Source organism: Cupressus sempervirens, chromosome 10, assembly GCF_028749045.1.
Source record: "Cupressus sempervirens isolate cs-2001-9-10 chromosome 10, ASM2874904v1, whole genome shotgun sequence".
NCBI classification, from domain to species: Eukaryota; Viridiplantae; Streptophyta; class Pinopsida; order Cupressales; family Cupressaceae; genus Cupressus; species Cupressus sempervirens.
Window position 1 is genome coordinate 14,546,515 of NC_143127.1, and position 22,107 is coordinate 14,568,621.

General features: G+C 38.6%; 2 protein-coding genes across 2 annotated transcripts in view; one reads left to right on the top strand and one right to left on the bottom strand.

Annotated features, from left to right (window-relative positions):
- LOC149532328 (hyperosmolality-gated Ca2+ permeable channel 1.5-like) overlaps window positions 1–22,107 on the bottom strand; it is a 189,633-nt gene that overhangs the window by 159,212 nt on the left and 8,314 nt on the right. The window lies entirely within an intron of this gene.
- On the top strand, window positions 19,395–21,434 carry LOC149532331 (uncharacterized). The gene is made up of 3 exons (XM_089804213.1): window positions 19,395–20,621; window positions 20,730–20,882; window positions 20,968–21,434. The coding sequence occupies exons 1-3, from the start codon at window positions 20,489–20,491 to the stop codon at window positions 21,393–21,395; spliced, it is 714 nt and encodes a 237-aa protein (XP_089660339.1). The 5' UTR covers window positions 19,395–20,488; the 3' UTR covers window positions 21,396–21,434.

A 22,107-nucleotide genomic window follows, 5' to 3' on the forward strand; every position in this document is an offset into this window, starting at 1 on the left:
TTCCCCAATACAAGGGCATGACGGTTGTGATGATGGACCAAGCAACTAAATCATTTCAAGATAACCAAAAGGCCTATTACACGCATCTAAAGCAGAATTGGATATGCGAGGGAAAGAAAGGAGTTAACAGATCATTGAGGCTCACAATGGCAGATTTCAAACCAGAATATGGTGATCTTGTTGTTCTGCTCAGCCGAATCATGGGCCTAGCTCAAGGGATGCAATTTGAAAACTGAATGTACTTCTTCATTGATGAGATCGAGAAAGGGAAAAGAATGTTTGATTGGGCCAAGATCATAAGCGAGAACTTAGAATTGCAACTCAGAACCGTGCAAAACCAAAGGCAATTCTACATGGGCTCCTATCTGTTCTACCTAATTGCCAGATTGTACAAGAGTCCGAGACTTAAGGCCTTAGGAGAAGTTGGTAGAAGACCGGGACAATATTTGGTACATGAATGCTATCCGCAGCTCCATTTGCATAACAACAAGGATTACAAGATATTTTTTGATGCCTTCGCTATGAAAACAGTAAGGGTACTACAAGGAACACCTGCTAAGAGACTTTCACCAGAAGCAGAAGCAAAGATAAAGAAATATGGGAGTTGGTTCATCCAATTTCCACAGTTTACATACATTAGAGTGGCAGGAAGTACAGTTTGTCCTAAGAGGCTTCCAAGGTACCCACCCGACAAGGTAGTTTTGTTAGAATTGGCTAGGCAACTTGAGCACTATGATAGAATGATGAGAAATGAAGGGAAAACAGGCATTTCGTTCTCAATTGTAATTGGCAATGATAGTTGCCCAAATCGGGCCTCCTTTGAAGCCACAGAGAAGGAATTGGAATGGTATCATCTAGGATGGTACAAAGCAAGGCAAGGATTCGATCCTAATGGTCTTATCAAGGTATCTCATGGAAATGAATTAAAGCATGTTCCCACCACAGAAGACTTTTGGGCCAACGCCAAAGATGACTTTCATGTGAGAAAGCTAGCTTTCTCAAGGCTGTCGGTGAACATGATGAGGGCTATTAGATGGAGAGGCCTCGATATTCCGAATCAACTAGAGGATGATGGAAATGTGTTGAGAGAAGACTATGATACAGTAGAAGGAACAGAATTAAATCCAGTGGATTGGGATGACCATCAGGATCCTTCCTTGGAAGCAATCACAAGGGCAGTGGATTTACATACCGAGTCGTGGTATAATGAAGGACTAAGGAAGCTACAAAGACAAGAGATGATGAAGCCAAAAGAGAGACAAACAGAATCAGTTGGACAAAGGAATGAAGGAAATAGCCGGCAACAGGAAATGATTAGAAATAGCAAGAAGAAAGTTTTGGAGGTAGAGAAGGGCAAAGAACATCCAAAGCCTCCAGCCAAGAGACAGCATGCAGCACCATCAAGAGAGAGTATAATTGAGGCTAGAAGCCAAGAGGTCAATTCAAATGATAAAGGGGCCGCAGTGGAGGTGAGCTCTAATTCGGAATCAAGTGGCTATAGTGAAAGCACCGAGTACTCCCCTCTCTTGGAGAACCAGCAAGGAAATGATATGGAAGAAACTAGTAGAGAAGAAGATGGACCAATTGACATCGAGGCAATAAGTCAGGAACCTGAGGCCGTTGGTGATGCTTTGTTAGTTGAACCAAATCCAGATTTGGGGAGATGCACTGCACCACTATGGTTAAGACAAATGCTTATGCCAAAAGGCGAGGTGGTAACGGCCCATACAGCTGAGGACATCCAGGGGTTAATGGAAAAGGGTGATAGCAAGAACCAAAAACAAATGGCAAGAACGGTGGCAAAGGTAATCAGGAGCGACAATGATGGTCACCGAAAGGTTCAGATTGCTATTCCAACAATCAACAAGGTAGTGAATGAGATTGTGGCCCAAGAATATGAGATAATGGAACATAACTTGGGAAGGAATACAAATGATATGGAGTGTGAGGAGGTCTAGGAAGGTATGGCATCAATCAGAGAAAGGTTAAGGAAGGCAAATGAAAGGATAGTAAAGTTGGAGGCCGAGAATAAATATTGGAGAGATTACCAGCCCATCCAACAGCTGCACCAGGCAACCCTTCCTCAAGACAGCGGAAGCAATTTAGAAGAGATATCAGCTCATCTACACAAAGTCAAGGATTGGATCCATGATACAATCCAAGATGGGCGAAATTTCTTGCCTTCCTTCATCTCGACATTCCAGTCATTAGTGGCCGTTAGAGACAAGTTCAGATTATTCAAAGAAGAGTGGAAAGGTTTTCTTCCCATCAAAGATTTGGCTATTCCTAGGCTACAAGCATTCATTGGGCTACTAGAGGCATATTTGCAAAGGGCCAAGTTGTTTGATGAGAGAGGATTGAGTATAGTTGAATCTTGGTTTGTTGCATTAACTACCAGATTTAGAACACTCGAGGAAATACACAATGAGATTACACGACACAGTCCAAGCGTCGACACTTTTATTTCAACCATGATGAGCGAAGTTGGGGTGGCACTTGATTTTGAGGATATTAGAGAAGAGGATATCAATGAGACAGATTTTGGATCGAGGTTGGATGAGTTGGGAAAGGTTGCTATCAAGAAGAAGCACTTGGGCACCCTTTCCTCTCTCAATGCTTTTATTGGATTTGCAAAAGAATATGAGAAGGATCATGAAAAGATACTTCTCAAGCAGCAAGCAACGTGGCGAAGTCAGCGGAACTCAGGGCAAAGCACACACCATGTCCTCCTATGGAAGACGTTAATGAAAGGCTAGCTAAGTTCATTGCCTTAGCTAAGAAGATAAAAGAAAAGGGAAGATTTATATTAGAAGATCATTTGATGTAAGCCCAAGTGGCACTTTCCCTTTCTTCTAGAATAGGACAAGTGTCTATTTCTGATTGGCCACCATTTTGGTGCCTTCTCATTGGTTGCCACTTTTTGCACTTTTTTCATTGGTCCATTGATGAGGTGGCAGCTTCTCATTGGCCGATGGGGTGGCAACCCTAATTAGGGTTTTGAGGATCCAATCTGGATCGTTGATCTTGTTTTGATCTCCACCGTCCGTTGTATTTCTGGCCCCTATAAAAGGCCATTTGCTCTCATTTGTAAAGGGGTTGGAGAAATTGTTGCGAAGATAATACCAAAATTGCTCTCTTTTTCATTGTTGCGATTTGCATGTTGATTAAGAACATTGGGTGTTATTGCATGTTTTCTACTTCCACATAGTTAGATTTCCTTTCAAGTTGTTAAAGTTGGTTTCATTTCAAGTTGCTAAGTAGGAGTGAAGTAGATGGATAGTTGTATGGTAGCATTGGTAAATGTTTGATAGGGATCAATACTAGGCCACTAGCATCCTAGCGGCTGGTTGGGAAGCTTTGTGTGGTAAAATAGTTTATTATTCCTTTGAATCATTGCACCTATGGAAGTGAGGCCGCTGGTCAGCTCTCATTAGGTTCGATCCCCATCCATTTGCTAACCTTCCATTCATAGGAGTAGGAGTAGAATAGTGAGTAGCTGGGTAGTCGAAGCTTAGAGAGGGAAGTTAGAAGGAGTAGGTCAAGCATTAGAACACATCCATTCACTTTCCACCACCATCACTTTCCCATCAACATCATCATCAGCAGACACACCCTTCATCACCACCACCATCAACATTATTTGCCTCCACACATTTCACAAACCAAGCCACCATCACCTTCATCCCATCAAAGTCCAAGTCATCCTCGAAAGAATAGCGTAAGGCCGCCTACGTGATTATCAGCAATTCACATCGATAAAACTGAGCGAGTATCCAACGGTGTAAGGAACATTGGAGCTATTGCTAATGTCTTCATAGGTAATAACTTTTCAAGAGAGGAGTTGCATGTTTGATATCCCATATTGAATATTCAAATCCTAATATGTTATGTAAGTGATACAAAACTCGCATCAACACCACACTCATGTCCTTTTTATCAATCAACGTTAGCTCTTCTTTGCCAACCTACAGCCACTGATATTGGTTTCTCTCCAATATGAAATCGTGCTCCTTCCAGTCATCAATTAGAAGCCCAAAGTTTGGAAAAAACAGGTCAATCGCAAGTGAGGGTTCTCACTACTAACATGTGGCCTTTGAATATGTTGCCACACGTGTCAATTCAGCTTCCAAGATGTAGAAGAATAAACACAGGACATATTGACAATTGCCTGCAGTCCCAAGATGAAACGCTGGCCTTAATATAGCACAATGCCCAAGCTCAAAACGTTGCCAGTCAAAACACAGACCTCAAAAAATTAATAGCGTCCCCCTCTTTCAAAATTTCGTACGTTACCAAAAAATTCAGATCACCACAATATCAGATGCTCATAATCCGTCTCTCCTTAGTCACAAGAATACAGTAGGAGACCAAGCAAATTGCCATACAACAGCAACAATTTGCCACAATACTTAGAGATGGATCCCAGAACTATAACACCAATCTCCCAAACACAAATAATGACAGATAGGAGATTTGACCAGTGAAACCACTATACATCAGCAGTGACTTCAAACATCGGAACTCGGAGACCTTTATACTTCAGCAAAGGCTCACAAATCAGAACTCAGGAAAAAGCCACAAAGGCAACAAAAAAATATATAATTTCAAGCGTGCTTTTCCCAATGAAATGAGTTCTCATTTATAATCCTTTGTTGGCCAAAGTTTCCTTAAAAACTCCACTTCAAAAATTGTATAAGTTTCCTAAAAAAACTCAACACTAGAAACTTTCCAACACACTTTTTAGAAATATCCCTTAATGTCATTATTATAATAATATAAACATTATTATAATAATGCAACTTAATAATTAATGAATAAATAAGAGCTCAAGCAAATATTAACTTTATTTATTGTAGGTGATGACCAACTGCCGAAGCCACCCACTGCACCGCCAAAAATAGCAACTGTCAAAAATAGACATACTAAAAATAGTAAATCTACAGCTGGGACCCCCAAAACACACTCTTTGCTCACAAGGGTCGCTATGATGAGCTAACTCCATCAACTACATAGACCTGCCAAAAACGGGGACATTACAATGGCTGAGGATGTAAAAGCAAAAGAAGAGGTTGCATGAAGATTTGTTCATGCCAGTCATGAGTACAAGCAATCATTCATCTTAGATGCACCCCTATGTGCCTTCTTACAGATACATAAGGCACGGGTGTTCTTGTTTTCTTTGGCATCATCTTCAACATCCAAAGCAATTGTCTGTGGTTTCTCCAAATAGAAGCATGCTTTCTTTGCAATAGATTGAGAGTGGTGCTTTGGGCAGTGATATGGTAAATCAATTAGCACCTTTGAATGCTTTGTTGCTCCAGAAATATAGATATTTACAATGTCGAGGAACATCATTTTTGTGGTTGGTGCTAGTCGGAACAATCATCATCATCTTGCTGAAATGAATGGAGATATCAAATCTTTTTTATGCTCTCAGAAAAGATTAGGTTGTGCCTGCACAATCAAAGATAAAATCTGAATCTGTTGGATTAGGGATAGCTTGGTAGCAACTGCGCCTCATCGCAACGTGATTTTGAATTGGTTGGCAATTAGGATCATGGATTTAACCGTCTTATTTGCTAATCAGGTTCTTGCTCCTCTAAATAGTCAGCTAGTGGACAGTCTGGTCAACAATTTGGACATGCAGCTGTCCTTGCTTCTACCCTACTGCCAAATGCTTGGGGAATTTGCCGAGTAACAGATTCATCTGGTATAAATGAGAACTTACCTTCATCGTTAAGGCATGGAGAGTTTGTCGCATCAAGGTTTGCTCAAGCAAGTATTGTGGGCAAGGTTTCATTAGGCAGATGGCAATCAAGGTTGTCTTTAGGTTTTTAGCGGCAGTCTGATAAGTTTGGCTAGACTAAACATTTGGATTCTTCATGCGATGACCCGATGCCAGGATTGGTTTTTGGAAGCTTAGACAATGGGGGCCTTGAGCCTGTTTGTACAGAGAGATGGGCCAGAATCCAAGGTAGCACAGAGCATATTAGCTACAATGAAAGGGATGGGCTATCAGTTTATGCAGAAACTGCTAGAGCAAGTTTTGGTGAGTCGGCACAGGCAAGGTTTGTTCAAATGTGGAAAATAGTGGTAATGCAAATGTTGGCTATAATAGAACTGAAGTTAGTGCAGTCATTGGCAGGAGTTAAATGGTTGCCCTTGGCAACACAATCACAAGGCAACTTTATCCAATTATGGATCATACTAAGAGTAAGAATGGTAGCAGTCACCTTAAAGAGAGAGTTGTGTGAAGTGAAAATAGTTTTGAGGTTTCTGAGCCTTATTATAATATAGGTGAGGCACATAGTGTCCAATCTGATTGGTTCTACCGTAGGATATTTTGGATACATTGAAGGGGGGCAGTTGACTAAGTCTGTTAGGAGACACCCTTACAGAATTATCCTCTTTAATGAAATTGAAAAGGTTCATCTTGATGCTTCAAATCCTTGAAGTCAGAAGACTGACAAACAACATAGCTACAACTATGGACTTCAAGAATACTTCTCTTGATCATGAATTATAATGTTGGCAGTGAAGTGATTCAAAATGGGGTGAGACCCTATAGAAAATTTAAATAGCATACTTATTTATATAATATTTAATCATATGTATTATGTGATATTAGAAAATTTATATTAATTAGAACATTATATAATTTTAGATAATATAATATATTATATATTAATACACATTATAACATTATGATATATTATTAAAAATTATATTATCTAAAATTATCAATTCTATTTAATATATAAGCTAAAAAGATAATTAATATGTTGTTATTAAATATGTTCAATAGGACAATTGATAAGCTAATAGGGAATAAGAGGGAAATGTTAGAGAATAAGAGGGAAAAGTTGAAATTTTTGAATTCATACACCAGAAATCGGGTACCCAATATAGCAGATCCGATTAAAGGGTACTTGATTAGGCTCAATATTTATGAAGCGTACTTGGTCAACTCAAAAAACGTGATTTTACCCAGTTTATTTGAGTTCCAAACTTCGAGCATGTATCTGATGACTTTTAATCTAACCGAATTCACTAAAATGAAAAGGGTTTCTTAAGGACATTCTCATATTTCCGTTAATATAATATCTGTCAATATATGAGTTAGATAAGTGATTATTACATACTTTTAAACGGACATACCTATAAAGTGTCGATTGACTTACTAGTTGAAAAATAGCTATAACTTTCAAATGGTAAAACATTTTTGAAATCCAAGATGCGTCAAATTCTATGCTTCGACTACTACAACAAAAAAAAAAAATTCAATATGGTAATGTTTTCAATTAGTTAAGGTGGTCAAATATGAGCATTTTTTATTCTGAAAACATTGTAGCAAAATAATAATAATTAATTATTTTCTTAGAATAAAAATACCCAAAAAAATGCATCACATCTAGGCATGAGTCTACTTCTTATATCTAGAATCTTATAAAAAAATATTATCATTTGAATGTGAGTAAGGTGGTCAAAAATACAGCTATTTATTTTTGTTCTGAAATTTTCATAGTATTGCATTAAAATCCGAATTTTTGTCCAATATTATTTTTTTCTAGATAAGGTCTAGCAATTTAGAAACTACAATCAATTTCCTACAGATTCTATCCTTACAAATTTTTAATATAAAGTTCATAAGTAGTTAAGAACTGCAGGTCAAGTTCACATAACCCTGATTTGCTAATTTTACACTGCCACTTAAGGGCATAGTTTAGTCCCTTGTGATCTTGCACATACTCTAGGGCATCAACGAAATCTTTGCAAATGCTTCTATATCTTCTTACAATCACTTTCTAGGCTCTTTGCTCAATCTCTTAGCTCGAATGGTGAAGAATAAACCTTATTTTTTCCTTAAATCCTTGCCAAAACACTCTTGCATTAATTGCAAGATGTGGAAGTACAAAAAGATGATAAAACTCACAGTTTACACTAAATTCCATATCGGTCTTCTGTCTCTTTGAATTAGCGCATCTGGAGTGCCTGACATACCTAAAACCAACATCACATTTCTTAATTCCTCCATTCAGGGGTCTGACAATTTACTGGTAAGGTTCTCCCCTTAGATTCTCGTTTTAATTTTTGAAGAAGAAGAAAGGAAAATATCACAGCTATAATGCTAAAAGAAGTCTCTGACTGCCTTAAAAATCAAAGAAATTGAGCTTAAAGTAATATATCGCCTCACAGGCAGAGTTGCAAATGAAGGCAATAATCCCAAGTATAGTGCAAGATCACTACACAAAGCATTTATTGAAATTGTTAGAGGATGGAATCGTTGAAAAGATGATTTCTAGTGAAATCAAAGAGAGTGATTCAGCTATAGTTGATGTAAACGAGGATGGACATAAGGACACAGCAGCTCCATCAGCATCAGCAACAACTGTCTAGGAAAAGGCATCATACATTTGAGTATTTCGGCTAAACATTGCGTGAAAGTTATTAATTTCATGATGATCTGATTAGCCTTAAAACTCTTATTGGTTAAGCATGTGAAATCAAGTAATACTGAGTTGAAGGTGTGTGAGCAAAATCTGAATATCATCAATGAAATACAAACACATTAATTGGAAGCGGTGTCACCTTCGATTTGAGCCTAAGGGAAGGCTGGATTCTAACCTCCCTTGTGTTGAAGTTATGCAGTTATGGGGGAGATCAATACCTGTGATTGTCTGCAATGGTTCTGATCTCCCTCTCTTATCGTGAGTACTGAGTATGTTCGAAATTTTGTTGGAGAAATTACACAAGAATATCAGTAACGGCAATCTTTCTTGCTTCCGATGCGTATCTCTTTGACAATGTTGCCTGTCTGCATGTAGATTGACAGTTGAATGTGCTAAGCTTATGTTGCAAGTGTTGTATTACCAGCGATAGTTTGTGTGATAATATGATCTCTGCAGAAGGCTATTATTGGAGCTGCTAAATATATTACCGGGTCTACCTTCTTCATAAGTGTGTCTCAGACATTATGTCAAAATGTTTTACAAAAGATGTATGGCAGTGTATCAATTTTCTGAAATAGCTCTGTTGCTGCTGAATGTGAAATTCAATGCAATTTACAATGTCTAAGTCCAAGCATGTGCAATTGGACCCATCTATTCACCCAAGGAGCAGTTCCTTTTCGCAAGAGATAAGTATTCCATGATTGTGAATTTTTTAATAGTGTAATACTTTTGCATTGATCTTTATAATGGTCTGACTTTTAATCTCTCTTGGTTGCAGGATGTAAAGATGATGAGAGATTATGTTGACTGTATGATACACTTAGTTGTATCTCCCACCCTCTGCGGGCAATGCAATGTGGTAGTGCTTTCTTCAGATTTGAGGTGTAAGACCTCTTCCACCCTCTGCAGGCAATGTACGGTGGAACCACCCTCTGCAGGCAATGCAAGGTAGTGTTGTAGTCTTCTTTGGGAGAAGATTTTGAGATGCAAGACCTATCCTACCCTTTGCGGGCAAAGCAAGGTGGGTCCATACTCTACAAGTATGCAAGATGGGTATCATGGAAAGAGTCCATGATGTCCTTGATCACCCTCTGAGAGTGTCATGGTGATGATGTGTAGTCTTTTGAATCCTCCCTAGCTAAGAGGGAGTGTTGAAATCAGCTAGATTGGATTCTAGCATATGTTGTGAGTATGTTGTCCCCACTAAGAGGGAGACTCCATTTAGAGGGAGTCTAACTATTCAACCTTAGATGACAAAATCAGAAGGTTGATTTCAGATTGAGAGGGAGGCTTGGCTAAGAGGGAGTCCTAGCTTTTAGGTATCTTTAGAGGGAGAAGTTTTAGGTATGAATTTTTCTCCAAGAGGGAGAAGTTTGAGGCGCTAGCTCTCTTTATCCACCCTCTGCGAGTAGGTATGGTAAAACCACTCTCTATGAGTAAGTATGGTGCATGTCATTCATGTTTGTGCTTCTTCTTCCTTTGGGAGTAGCTATGTATGACAACAGGTACTTGTGGTTTTTTATTTTCCACCAATGGTAGTAATTCATGATGGACCAACAATTGTTATGGTTGACAACATGTGAGTTGGTTGTTCAGAAGGAATCCTCCCTAGCTAAGAGGGAGTGTTGATTTTTTGGTAGCTAGGTCAGATCCCTTCTTGGCCGGCTCATATATAATAATGATTGTAATAAGTATTAATATAATTATTTTGGTATAATAATTATATTGATCGTATAATTATTATATTATATTATATTGATAATATAATTTTTAAATTTTTGTGAGTCGATGTAATTATATTTTGTGATAATTACTTTATTATATTATTATTATATAATAATTATTATGTCTTTTATGGGCTGGTGTGGTTATATTATCTTATAATTATTATTATAAATTTGAGGGCACGAACTTTGGAATGGGTGTGTCCCCTCCTTGGGTCCTATTTTCTTGGTATAGGGTAAGCTTGATCTTCCTCTCTGAAGAGATGAAATATACAATCTGTTTTATAAAGAAGTGGCGGTGCTCAGGGAGGATGATAAGCATTTATCATCTATGGTTGGGAGGGCAACAAGATTGGGTCATTGCCCGTGGTAAACGAACACCAAAAATCAACATGTTTATGCTACCATGTATTATACTTGGCATTTAATGCTTTTGAATGTAATTTGCAAATTTTGTTCAAGTGGTTTCATCAATGCCAAAGGGGGAGGTTGTTGGCATTTGATGAAGATGATGGGGAAATTGGTAATAACATGGTGTTGTCATTGCTGGCAACAAGGTAATGCAACATGTGTGTGACATCACAACAAGGCTAAATGGACTAAGTTAATTTTATGAATTCGTAATTAAGTTCTTAATTCACCAAGTCATGATAGAATAGGATCAGTGCATGCTCTGGTGTGCATTACGGTACATAGTCATGGACACGATGTCTAGACATGTGTGTGCCACCTCTATGATCCCACATAATAATCATAAGTATGGTACACCCTATGGATAGTTTGGTGAACACAGGAAGCTGGTTCACAGTGTGCGAAGAAAAGTAGGAATAGAGCAGATAATTTGATCAATGTACTCAACAGTAATGTAATCAAGTTGTGTGATTGGAGAGATAGAATCCTGATGATGTTAGTGAGTTGTTGCAACCACGCATTACTTGGTAATCGATAATAAAGTTATTGGATTATGATGTCTAACAGAGAGAACAATGAAGAACAATCAAATGGATCATCAATCGATAAAGACAAATTGGTTTGTGGAATTGATCGATGTAGTAGGATATGTGATGACATGTCAATGTTGTGCAAAAAGTTAGGCATGACTTGGATTGGTCAAGCTAATCGAAGGTTCATGAAGAGGTGCATGAACCTACGAAAAATGTTACACATTTTGACTTTCTTGTCAAATCGATGCACGATTGGATTCTATTATCAGTGTGAGTTGGAGATTGTTTCCAACTTGCTTGGAGGACTTGTAAGGAGGGAAATTTGAATTTCTTACTAAGTGTTAAGGCAATTGAAAACCCTAATTGAGGGAATGTATTAATAACAATTAATGCATTAAGAGTAAGTGTGTGTTGAATTGAAGATAGATAGAAATCATATGTGCAGTGATAACAAAATTTGAAACAAGGAGTGTGATTTGGGAGAGGAGTTAATTTGCACACGAGGAAGAAGTGAGCTTAATTGGATATGTACAAGTGAGACATTGTTTCTATTTGTCAGATCATTCTTCTTGTTGTTCCCTAACAATTGCAACAAGCTAGATCCCTTAACTAAGTCATGCTCAATAGTGTGAGTAGAATCTTTAATGAGATATGAAGGCTAAATCCTTAAATAGGGTAATACATTAGCTTGTGTTTTGAATCTCTTAGCAGAGTAGTCTTTAATAGGACTTTGTAGCTCCTAATAGGGCTAAGATACTCCTAACAGGGTATGCCTTTAACAAGGTGATTGCAATCAGTCCTAACGAGCCATATTTCATGGAGCTTAGTGAAATATTGTGGTTTCCATCCCTATTGTGATTTATCTCTCCAACAAAGATTTCTATGATACCAAAAATCTTGGTGTCTTGTGTTAAATTGTGCGGATATCAAATGTTATAGTACTCTACTATTACATCCCAATTTTTGACCTAGCTTGAAATATAGCCGTTGAGGTTCGCATGAAGTCAGTTGGTAGTTTAATTTGTTATAATCTGGCAAAATGGTAAGATAGTCGTCAATCATTTCAAGTGAATATGACATGTTAGTTGATTGTTAATCATGAATTCATGGAATTAAGATGTAGGTTAACTATTATGAATATTTATGATTAAATAATTTATAATTTAATCACGGAGAAATTCCTTGTAGGAAGCATGTCGAAGGGGTTGAAGTATTGTCAGAAAAGAATTAGGCAGGAGCATCACCATCACTAGGCAAATGGGTAGAGGACCTAGCGACTTGGAACAAAATACATCTACGGGACCCGCATGAGTTATTTAATAAATAATTTAATTTAAAATAATTGAGTTAAAATATAAAATGTATCAAAGGATTTTAAATTATCTTTCGTCGTATTATTTTTAATAACTATTTATATACGTGCATTTAAATATAAAAATGTTTTGGCATTTTTATATTTTAATAAAGTGATGTTTATGAGTACATATAAGATTTTAATAATATTCGAATTATTTTTGAATTACAACCTTCCAACCCTATTCTTTTCAATTTAATATTATTTGCTTTTTGATAGCACTTGGCATAATTAATCGATTTAAACATTTGGCAATTTGAGTTTTAATCTTTCCAACTTCTCTTCCTTATCTTTAATTTGAATTTTTTTGAGGCATTCGAATGGCTTCTTGTAACTAAAAGGAGCCGTAAAGTCAGGCTCGTTTCTATTTCTTAGACTCTCATAATCATATCACGCATTCTTTTTCTTCTCAGCTTCAAACTCATTGCTATCGGTAACCCAACAACTGAGCTCAGACTTTGAATTATTTTATATTTTACTGCCCGAACCTTTCCTCAGCACACCTTGTCGTGGGTTTCAGATCATGATCTGGAGTCTTTCCCAAGCGCAAGCCATTCAGAATTGTCTAAAGGGGTCACGTAAGGTGTTTTACTTTTCTTGCTCTGTTTGCAATTGCTTATGTACATCGTGAATTTGATTTGTGCAATAGTCTTGTACCACGAACTCTACATTGTGCATCCTGATACCAGACCACCAAATGTTGTGCCAATTGTTGATCTTCTTGTCTTTATTGTTCTAGAAGCATCTTTTCGATGAAATTTGGAAATTCAAATTCAATTCAACTCATTAACGGGTCAGGTGTAATTATGTTAAGTTTATATAGAGTTGAATGAACCGAGATATTTTGAAGGCCTCTGTGTTAATTTAGTTATATTATTAGAAGAGAAAGAGAAATGTCGTTTCATATGTCATAGCTTAGTTGAAACTCACACAGGGATAACAGATATGATCATCCACAGCTCATGTAAATGTTTTGGAACGTTTTTGGTAAGAAATGTCTTATGGACATGATACATCCATTACTTCCTTTTTGATATGCCAATCTGTGCTCAGTTTTATTCATCTCTCCAAGTTAAAGATTAACACTATTGCATGTTATATAGAGTCTGAATAAAATATACTAATAGATATTTTAATATAGCTTCTTAATTTGTAGATAGATATTTAAACATGGCTTCTTAGACGAGATCCATAGGCTCTGATAATCATGTCACTTGCTGATAGTTAATTAATAGAATTTCACAGCCATGGATAAGGAAGATGGAATAATAATGATAGCCATTAATTAAAGATCCTGTCAAATTTATTTCTAATCTATCTTTTATTCATCATACTGAAATGTAAATATTATCATGAAGTCCAAACACCAAGGAATTCATCGACAATGATGCCATCAATGGTGAAGAGGTGGAGTTAGAGAGAAATCAATTATGATTATTTAATTAATTAAACATCAATTCTAAAATCTCTAAGGAACATAATCATGTAATCACAAAATGTGAAATGATGGATGTAAGTAATCATCTTGAATAATTGATAGAACCGTCTACTCTGAGAATTTTGAATGCCTGGGACTCACCTGGCTATGTGGCCAAGAAGATGGGTGATGAGGTGAGAGAAATGAATCATCAATAATATGAATCAGCATCAAATGTGATAGAACAACATTTATCATTTTTAATGTGAATTAATTAATAGCTCATGCATATTCCTGGTATTGTGATTCTCCTGCTACCAAGTCGTATGGTGAGTTAATTACCAGGAAGCCCAGTGAATGGCAAGATGATCCCTGCCTATTCCGAGTAGGGAGGGCCCTTCTCGTTAGAGATCATGTGGGGATAAGTTGTGGTCCGAGGTTGAGTGGTTAAGCCCCTGACAATGTTTCACCTCTCCTTATGTGCCAGACGTGCAACAAACAAAGATGAGTCATACATTTATTTGTTTATCGAAAAACAGTTAAGTAATCTGAAGGAAAGGAATTAGAAGCCCTAATTGAATCTATGGTATTGGAAGCCCTAATTGAATCCGTGGTATTGGAAGCCCTATTTGAATCAGTGGTATTGAAAGCCCTAATTGAATCCGTGGTAAATGATGCCCTAATTGATACAGTGGTATGTGATGCCCTAATTTAAAATATAGCGATATTTAATTGTACTTATCATTTGATTTTAAGATAACAGTTTTTAGATGATAGTCGTCATGTGAAACTATTATAGTGTATTTGTGGACTAACCTGTGTGGTTGTACAAGCATCCCTAGTTTGATCTCGATCTTAGTTTTCCGAGGTTTGTAGTTTTCAATTTCTACAATAATTGGTGATGCTAATGCTTGCATTACCATTAATAATTCGCAGTCTGAGGCTTTTGGGCTCTTTCGCTCCATCAGGCAAGGTTGCCCTTTAGCTCCAGCGCTTTATGTTCTTGCTACTGAAGGGTTTGGGTACCTGCTTGCTCATTCTGTTCCCTCAGGACTGGTTTGTGGTATTGCCTTGCCTGATTCTACATCCCAGCTTGTCAATGGTCATTTTGCTGATGATTCCTTCCTTACTCTTCTTGAAGAGGAGGAAAGCATCAACAATGCACTATCTTGTCTGGAGACTTTTTGTCAAGCCTTTGGCTCTGCCATTCAATGGCATAAAACGCTCTACTACCGCCAGTACCGCCAGTCTTTTTCGCCAGCTCCACCCTGGCTCAGCCACTCTGGCTCAGCCAATTTGAGTGGAAATGGGTCACTCATGGTAAAAAATTTTGCTTTCTTGGCATCCCTTTTGCCTTTCAGGCTTCACCTCTGGAGCTTTGGAATGTTGTCCTTGCTAAGATTACAAAAAAACTTGATTACTGGATTACCAAGCCGCTCTCTCTTGCTGGTAAATTCCAGATTTGTTCTAAGATTCTGGTGGCCACCCATGTTTATTATTCTTCCTGCTGGGCTCCTTCCAAAGCTTCCTATCTTAAATTGGAACGCCTGCTCAAAGATTTCCTCTGGGCTTCTGGTATCGATCATCATGGATTCCACAGAGTTGCTTGGGATTTTTGTTGCCTCCCAAAAGAATCTGGTGGCCTCGGTTTGCTTTCCACTCAAAAACAAGGCCTTGCTCTTTGTGCCAAGTGGATCATTCGAGCTATTACTGGAGACGAAGCTTGGAAGATTCTGGTTCGCCATTGCATTTCTTCTGGCTTCCCTGTCAATAGACCTGCATGGAAGGGGATTGGTTTTCAAACCCTTCTCATCATGCGTGAACCTGTTGTCATACAGGGCTCATTTTTTATCAAGAGCATCTAGAAAGCTTGGGAGGCTATCAAGCCTTGGCTTCATTGGGCTGGGGATGAATTTCGTAATGGCCTCTCCTTGAATCAACAGAATATTTGGTGGTCTCCCCTGTTTGCCATTCAAGGTATTCCTCTTGCCAAGACCCAAGGTGTCAGTGCTCTTCGTTTTTTCAAACGTGGCATCGGAACTACCAAAGATCTCTTTTCCAGAGTCACTATGAGTTTCAGGACTTGGGAAGACATGCAGGTTTAGTACCGCCTTGTCCGTGCAGATCGGCAGACTTTTGACCTATTGCTTTCCTCCATCCCTTTACATTTGGTGCACAAGGAAAGAATTCAGTCTGGTTGTCCTTGGTGGCATGACTAGAAGTGGTATCCTAACACTCCATTTGCCAACTACAAGCCCAATAAGGGATACCGATGGCTTCCGCCCCATCTTCCAATGTTAGACATGCTCAACAAGAGATGGTATTTGCAATCTTCGCTCTCTCAATGGCGAAAATGCTTTGATACCATCTGGTGCACTATTACTGAGCCCAAGATCGCTCACTTTGCTTGGTGCCTTGCCTTCCAAGGTCTTCCCCCGGGGCCTCGGCTCAAGCACTTTGGGGTTCCTGATCCGAGGTGCCCCTTTTGCGGTCAGCCTGAGTCCTTTCTACATAATTTCTGGTTTTCTCAACGTGCACAAAATTACTGGCACTGGATTCATGATTTTTTCAAGCCCTTTAGGCCCGAACCATTTTCACAGCACATGATCTTGCTAGGTGATTTCCCTAAAATTCCCAGAAAGTACTCCCAGATCTTGCATACATTCAGGATGGAAATTTTGTTTACTCTATGGAAAGATAGAAATGTTGTTTTATTCACACACAGCTTTTTGGATGTTAACATTGCAATGTACACTAAAGCTTTTATTTGTAACAATGTTATTATGCAAATATAGGTGCAAGCTAACAAAGTTGCCCTGGAAGTTGCTCACCTGCAGGAGCTGCTCAACCACTGGGGCAATGCCCCTTGCACTGTGGCTCGAGTATCTCCAGATGCCTTGGCAAACACCTCGACGCCTCGTGGCTGCCGCTAGCGACGCCACTCCTCAGGCCGCCACTCGCACACTCCGCACTCGCAGGCTTCCTACCACCGCTCTCCCAGTGGTGGGCTAGTAGCTGGAGGCACCACTCTGCCTCCCCACCCCGTGGTGGCTCTGGCTAGTCCTCGGCTCCTCCTCCTGGCACTCGTCAAGATAATGCTAGCAAATGGCCCCGCCTAGCACTGGCGATCTCTCCTCCGCGGCCTGAGGTCAAAGATGCGGAGCTTGCCACTGATCCCCCTGCTACTGCTGCTCCCGATGACGGCTGGTCTGTGCCCAACCCGCCCCTCAATCCCACCAATGATTGGGGTTTCAATGACAAAGATGATCCTCCCCCCTCAGCTGCCACTGCTTTGGCAGCCTGAGGTTGCTATATATGTTTTTTTTTTTTATGAATAGTTGCTATTTCCGGCTGATGCCATGTGTTTAGGTCCAGCTTAGGCCATTTGAACTCTCTCGCAAGGTGATCTTGTATCTCCCGACCCCTTTTTTGTGAATTGTATTCTAAGTATATTTTTTTTAATAGAACAAGACTATTCATCAAAAAAAAAAATTCTGCAATAATTTCATTTGATGATATTTCAAGTTTTTAAGTTAAGAAATTTTGTCTAACTGATTTTAACGGTAAATCTTATTCACATGACCATGATTAATATAACTATCTTCCTCTGAAACGAAGTAGAAACTGTATTCTTTGAGTATGTTTGATGTTAATTTAGACCCTGAAAAAGTGGATGTTACATCTACATTATTTTCTATTTTGCATATTGGTCGTTTTGGAAGCTCTTGAGTTCAGTTATCAAATTTATCACTGAACTAATTCACCCCCGCCCCCACCAACCCAGTGCCTTTATGTTTTGCATGTTGGTTGTTTTGGAAGCTCTTGAGCTCAGTTATCAAATTTATTGCTGCACTAATTCACCCCCCCCCCCCCCCAGTGCCTATTCAGACTAACAAAGCTAAACCTCGAGACCTCCGCTCTAATACCAAGCAAGGCAACCACTTCACCAAAAGCCTGTGTTGATGTTGAATGGTGCCCACCAATGTTAAGAGTAAGGGCCTCTCGTAGACATGTGGTTGCCCGATTGGGTGTGGCTCCTTGTCTTTAATACACGCCTAGTGGGAATCCACACCACAACATTTGGACTGGGACATACAATTACACCCTGGAAAAAGTAATCATACACATTTTATCTAGAAAATATTTGGAAAAAATAATCATCATAACCATCCTCACTTACAATAGCTAATATCAACAGAGAAAATGGATGCTTTCATTCTACTAAAGACTGACCAGTTTTAAAATGGAAATTAGATACTGCAACCATCATCTTTGACAGTACAGCATGACTATATTAACTCTGGTATAGCTATGACAGAAAGCAAAATAAATTACCAAGGCAAACATAATACTACTTTTCAACATTGAACTCTGGAAATTTCATTCCACAGTAAGAAATACCGCAACCACATTTTTCAATGAAGGGTTATTTAAAGTTGAACTATATAGGAATCATAGCTATTGCCAACACTATAGTCAATGTATTTAGTCAAAAAAGGGCAATCTGTTCTCCAGGAATATCAACTTTTGGTACTTCCAATGCCATATGTATCCTTGGCAATGATCTTTATTGGCCCTTACCTATAGCCCCTTTCTTAAATCATGGGCTAATGACAAGTTAACTAAGACAATATTAATGGTTGAGAGCCTGATGGGGAGACTGCTCCAATTATCTTGGCCTCAGTAATCCTATTGAATGGATGAAATCTGTAAATGCAAGAACTGCAATCTCAAATTTTTAATAAACTTTCCTCAAAACATATAACTCCACAAATAAAATCCCATAATGATGTAGTGGAGCTGATATTTTCATATTTTCCTAGATCATTTTACTGTAGAAGGCATCTAAATTGAGTTGACAATACTGCTTATATTTAACCACGAGTTAAGTCTGGAATAATTGGACAGAAGGCTGAAAAAATCCAAGGGCAATGTCACCATTAGCTTCAACAAACAGATTTCACTGAAACTAAATTGAATTCCACAGGTGAAATACCTGTAATCCTATTTATCATTTGAAAGCAGTTTAGAGCATAGTAACGAGAATCGCCTGAATCGGTGATTCCGCGACCCGATTCATCCTGCGCGATTTTTTTTGAATCGTGAATCGGTATCACCGATTTCTGGGCCATGAATCGCCTGAATCGCCGATTCAGGCGATTCATGTAAAAATCGCCAAAATCGCCTTAAAAAATCGGCTATGAATCGCCCGCGGCATGTAAAAAGGGAAGTTGAAATTTTTTTTAAAATCACTTGTTTTTTTCACTTTGTTTTTGACCTATTCTCTTTGTTATAACCCTAAAGGGCCTTCTATTTGTGAAGCATGAGTAGAAGAGAGGAAAAGTGAGAGAGAAGAAGAGAAAAGAAAAGCCATAGGTTTCCAACCGACAAGAAGGAGGAGCACCAAAGAGATTAGCAAGCCATTTGGGGAGCCCATTAATTGCTTTGGGAGCATTAAGGAGCCAATATCAACACTCCTCAACTCATTTGCAAGAGGTAAGTGCTTTTTTTTTTCTTGCATGTTAGTGTATTATGCATTTTTTGTTAAAATTTTAGTGTATTATGCGTTTTTTGTTAAATTTCTATAGTTTTCAAGAATTTTAGTGTAAATCTTGAATGCTCTTTATTTTTACTAAGTTGCAAGCTAGGGTTTGTTGTTTTCTAATTTTTATTAGCTTCAAACTTTGATATTTTACATAAAAAAAATTATTGCAGCAGCCTTTGCTCTCATTTTTCGCAAATTCCAATGGATAAAAAAGATGAATGTTGGAAATATAATGAAGAGTTTCCTGGAAGAACCAAATATCAAACAAAATGCATGTTTTGTAAAGAAAAAATAACTTCCGGGGGTATTTATAGATTGAAATTCCACATTGCTGCTATACTTGGACATGATGTTACAGTTTGCACTCACCAAACTCCTGAGGCAAAACGCACTTGCTTAATGGCATTAGAAAAAATTGAAAAAGACAAAGCAAATAGGAAAATGCAAGTTGAAAGGTTAAGGGGTATTGGCTCCCATGTTCCCGCATCCGCAGCCGCATCCACATCTGCATCTGCATCAGCTTCCGCATCCACAGGTTGTGTTGGAGAGGGTTCTTCTAGGCCTCCTTTTTATCCTAGTTCTTCTGCTCGTGCTAGTGCTAGTGCTAGTCGGTCACATACTGAGATGGAGTCCCACACCAACCTATTGCAGCCTAGAGTGCGGAAAAACAGAATGGATAGTTACTTTGTGCCCCGCACTACTCCTGGTTCCCAACCCACGCTTGAGGGCATGGGTTTGAACAAGGAGATTCACGATGCTGCCAGAAAGGAGATATGCAAATTTTGGTACTTTTGCAACATTTCATTTATTGCAGCCAAGTAATTGATTCTTTTTTCTTTGTTTTCTTTAAAGCTAAAATTAAAAGTAAAAGTAAAACTTTAATTATATCTACTTGTTTTATAATTTGAGTCTTTGACATCTAAACTTTTATTTGTGACATGGCTCCTTATTGGCAGAATATGATAGATGCGGTTGCTATTTGTGGTCCGGGGTTTATGGTCCGGGGTTTAAAGGCCCAACTAAGGCTGAGTTGAGCGGATACCTCCTGGATGAGATGGTAAAGGACATGAGGGTTGACCTCGAGGAGAACCGAAAGAAATGGATTGCAAAGGGTTGCACCATCATGACTGATGGTTGGACCGATAGGAGGAATAGAACACTCCTCAATTTTCTTGTATCCTGTGGAGGTGATTGATCATTCTACTTTCCTACATACATTGTAAATTTTGATTTGTTGAATGCTAATTCGTTCATGATCCATTTAATATTATAATTTGTTGTTTTGTTACTTGTAGGATATACCATGTTCATAAAATTCATTGATGCTTCCGCACATGTGAAAAATGCCACATATTTATGTGAGGCTATTGAGGAAGTTATAGCAGAGGTGGGAGAACAAAATGTGATCCAGGTGGTGACGGATAATGCAGCAAATTATGTTGCAGCAGGTAAACTTTTAACTTTGCAAGTTTTGAAAATAAATTTATTTGAATTTTGAAATTTGAGTTTCTAATTGACTTAAAATTGTTGTAGGTAAACTTTTGATGGAGAGGCACCCCACCATATTTTGGTCCCCTTGTGCGGCACACTGCATTGACCTCATGTTGGAGGAAATTGGCAAACTTGAGTTTGTCAAGTCATGTGTGGAAAGGGCAAAAAATATATGCAAATTCATTTATAATCATGCATTTGTCCTTAGCACAATGAGGAAGTACACAAAAGGCAAGGAGTTAGCTCGCCCAGGTATCACGAGGTTTGCCTCGAATTTCATCACCTTGCAGTCCTTGTTGACATCAAGGGATGGATTGAGGAGCATGTTTGTTGGGCAGGAGTGGATTTGCTCTTCCTATGCTACGACCACTGTAGGGTTAGATGTGGCGGATTGCATATTTGATGAGGATGGTTTTTGGAAACCCGCTAGAGAAATCCTTAAGGTAAATTTATTGCAATTTAACATTTAGTATTTTGCTTTTACTTTAAGTTATATTATTTTATATTTAAGTTTTGACTCAAATTTTTTGTTTTACTTTATATGTAGGTCACTGAACCCCTTGTAGCTTTGCTACGAACTGCTGATGGGGAGAAGCCTTCTATGGGCTACATTTATGAGGGCATGGATAGGGCCAAGGAGGCCATCAAAGCCCAATATGCAGGAGTGCAGGAGAGGTATGGCCCTATTTGGGACATCATCGATAGGAGATGGCAGAATCAGCTCCATCGACCTATCCATGCAGCAACTTACTATCTGAATCCGGCATTTCGTTTCCATCCTGAGTTCAAGGCGGATGCGGAGGTTCTCACTGGCTTATACACAGTGATTCAGAGATTGAGTAGCGATGAAAATAGCACTGCTGCGATTGTTGAGCTAGACCAGTTCAACAATAAGGAGGGGCCACTTTTCTCTGGCAGGATGGCCATAAATGCTCAGACAACACTACAGCCAGGTAAAAATTAAATAATATATTCAATGTTCATGAATCTAGATTCTAAACTTAAAGTTGATTATATAATGCATTAATTTTAGAGTTGTAATTTGTAAATGAGACTAATTGTTTTTGTTTTTTCCTATGTTCCACGGAGTTTCCGGGACGGGGACGTTTTAGGGGACGGGGACGTGTTTCCGGTACGGGTACGGGTCGAAGCCAAAATTTAGGGGACGGGACATCAGGGGAC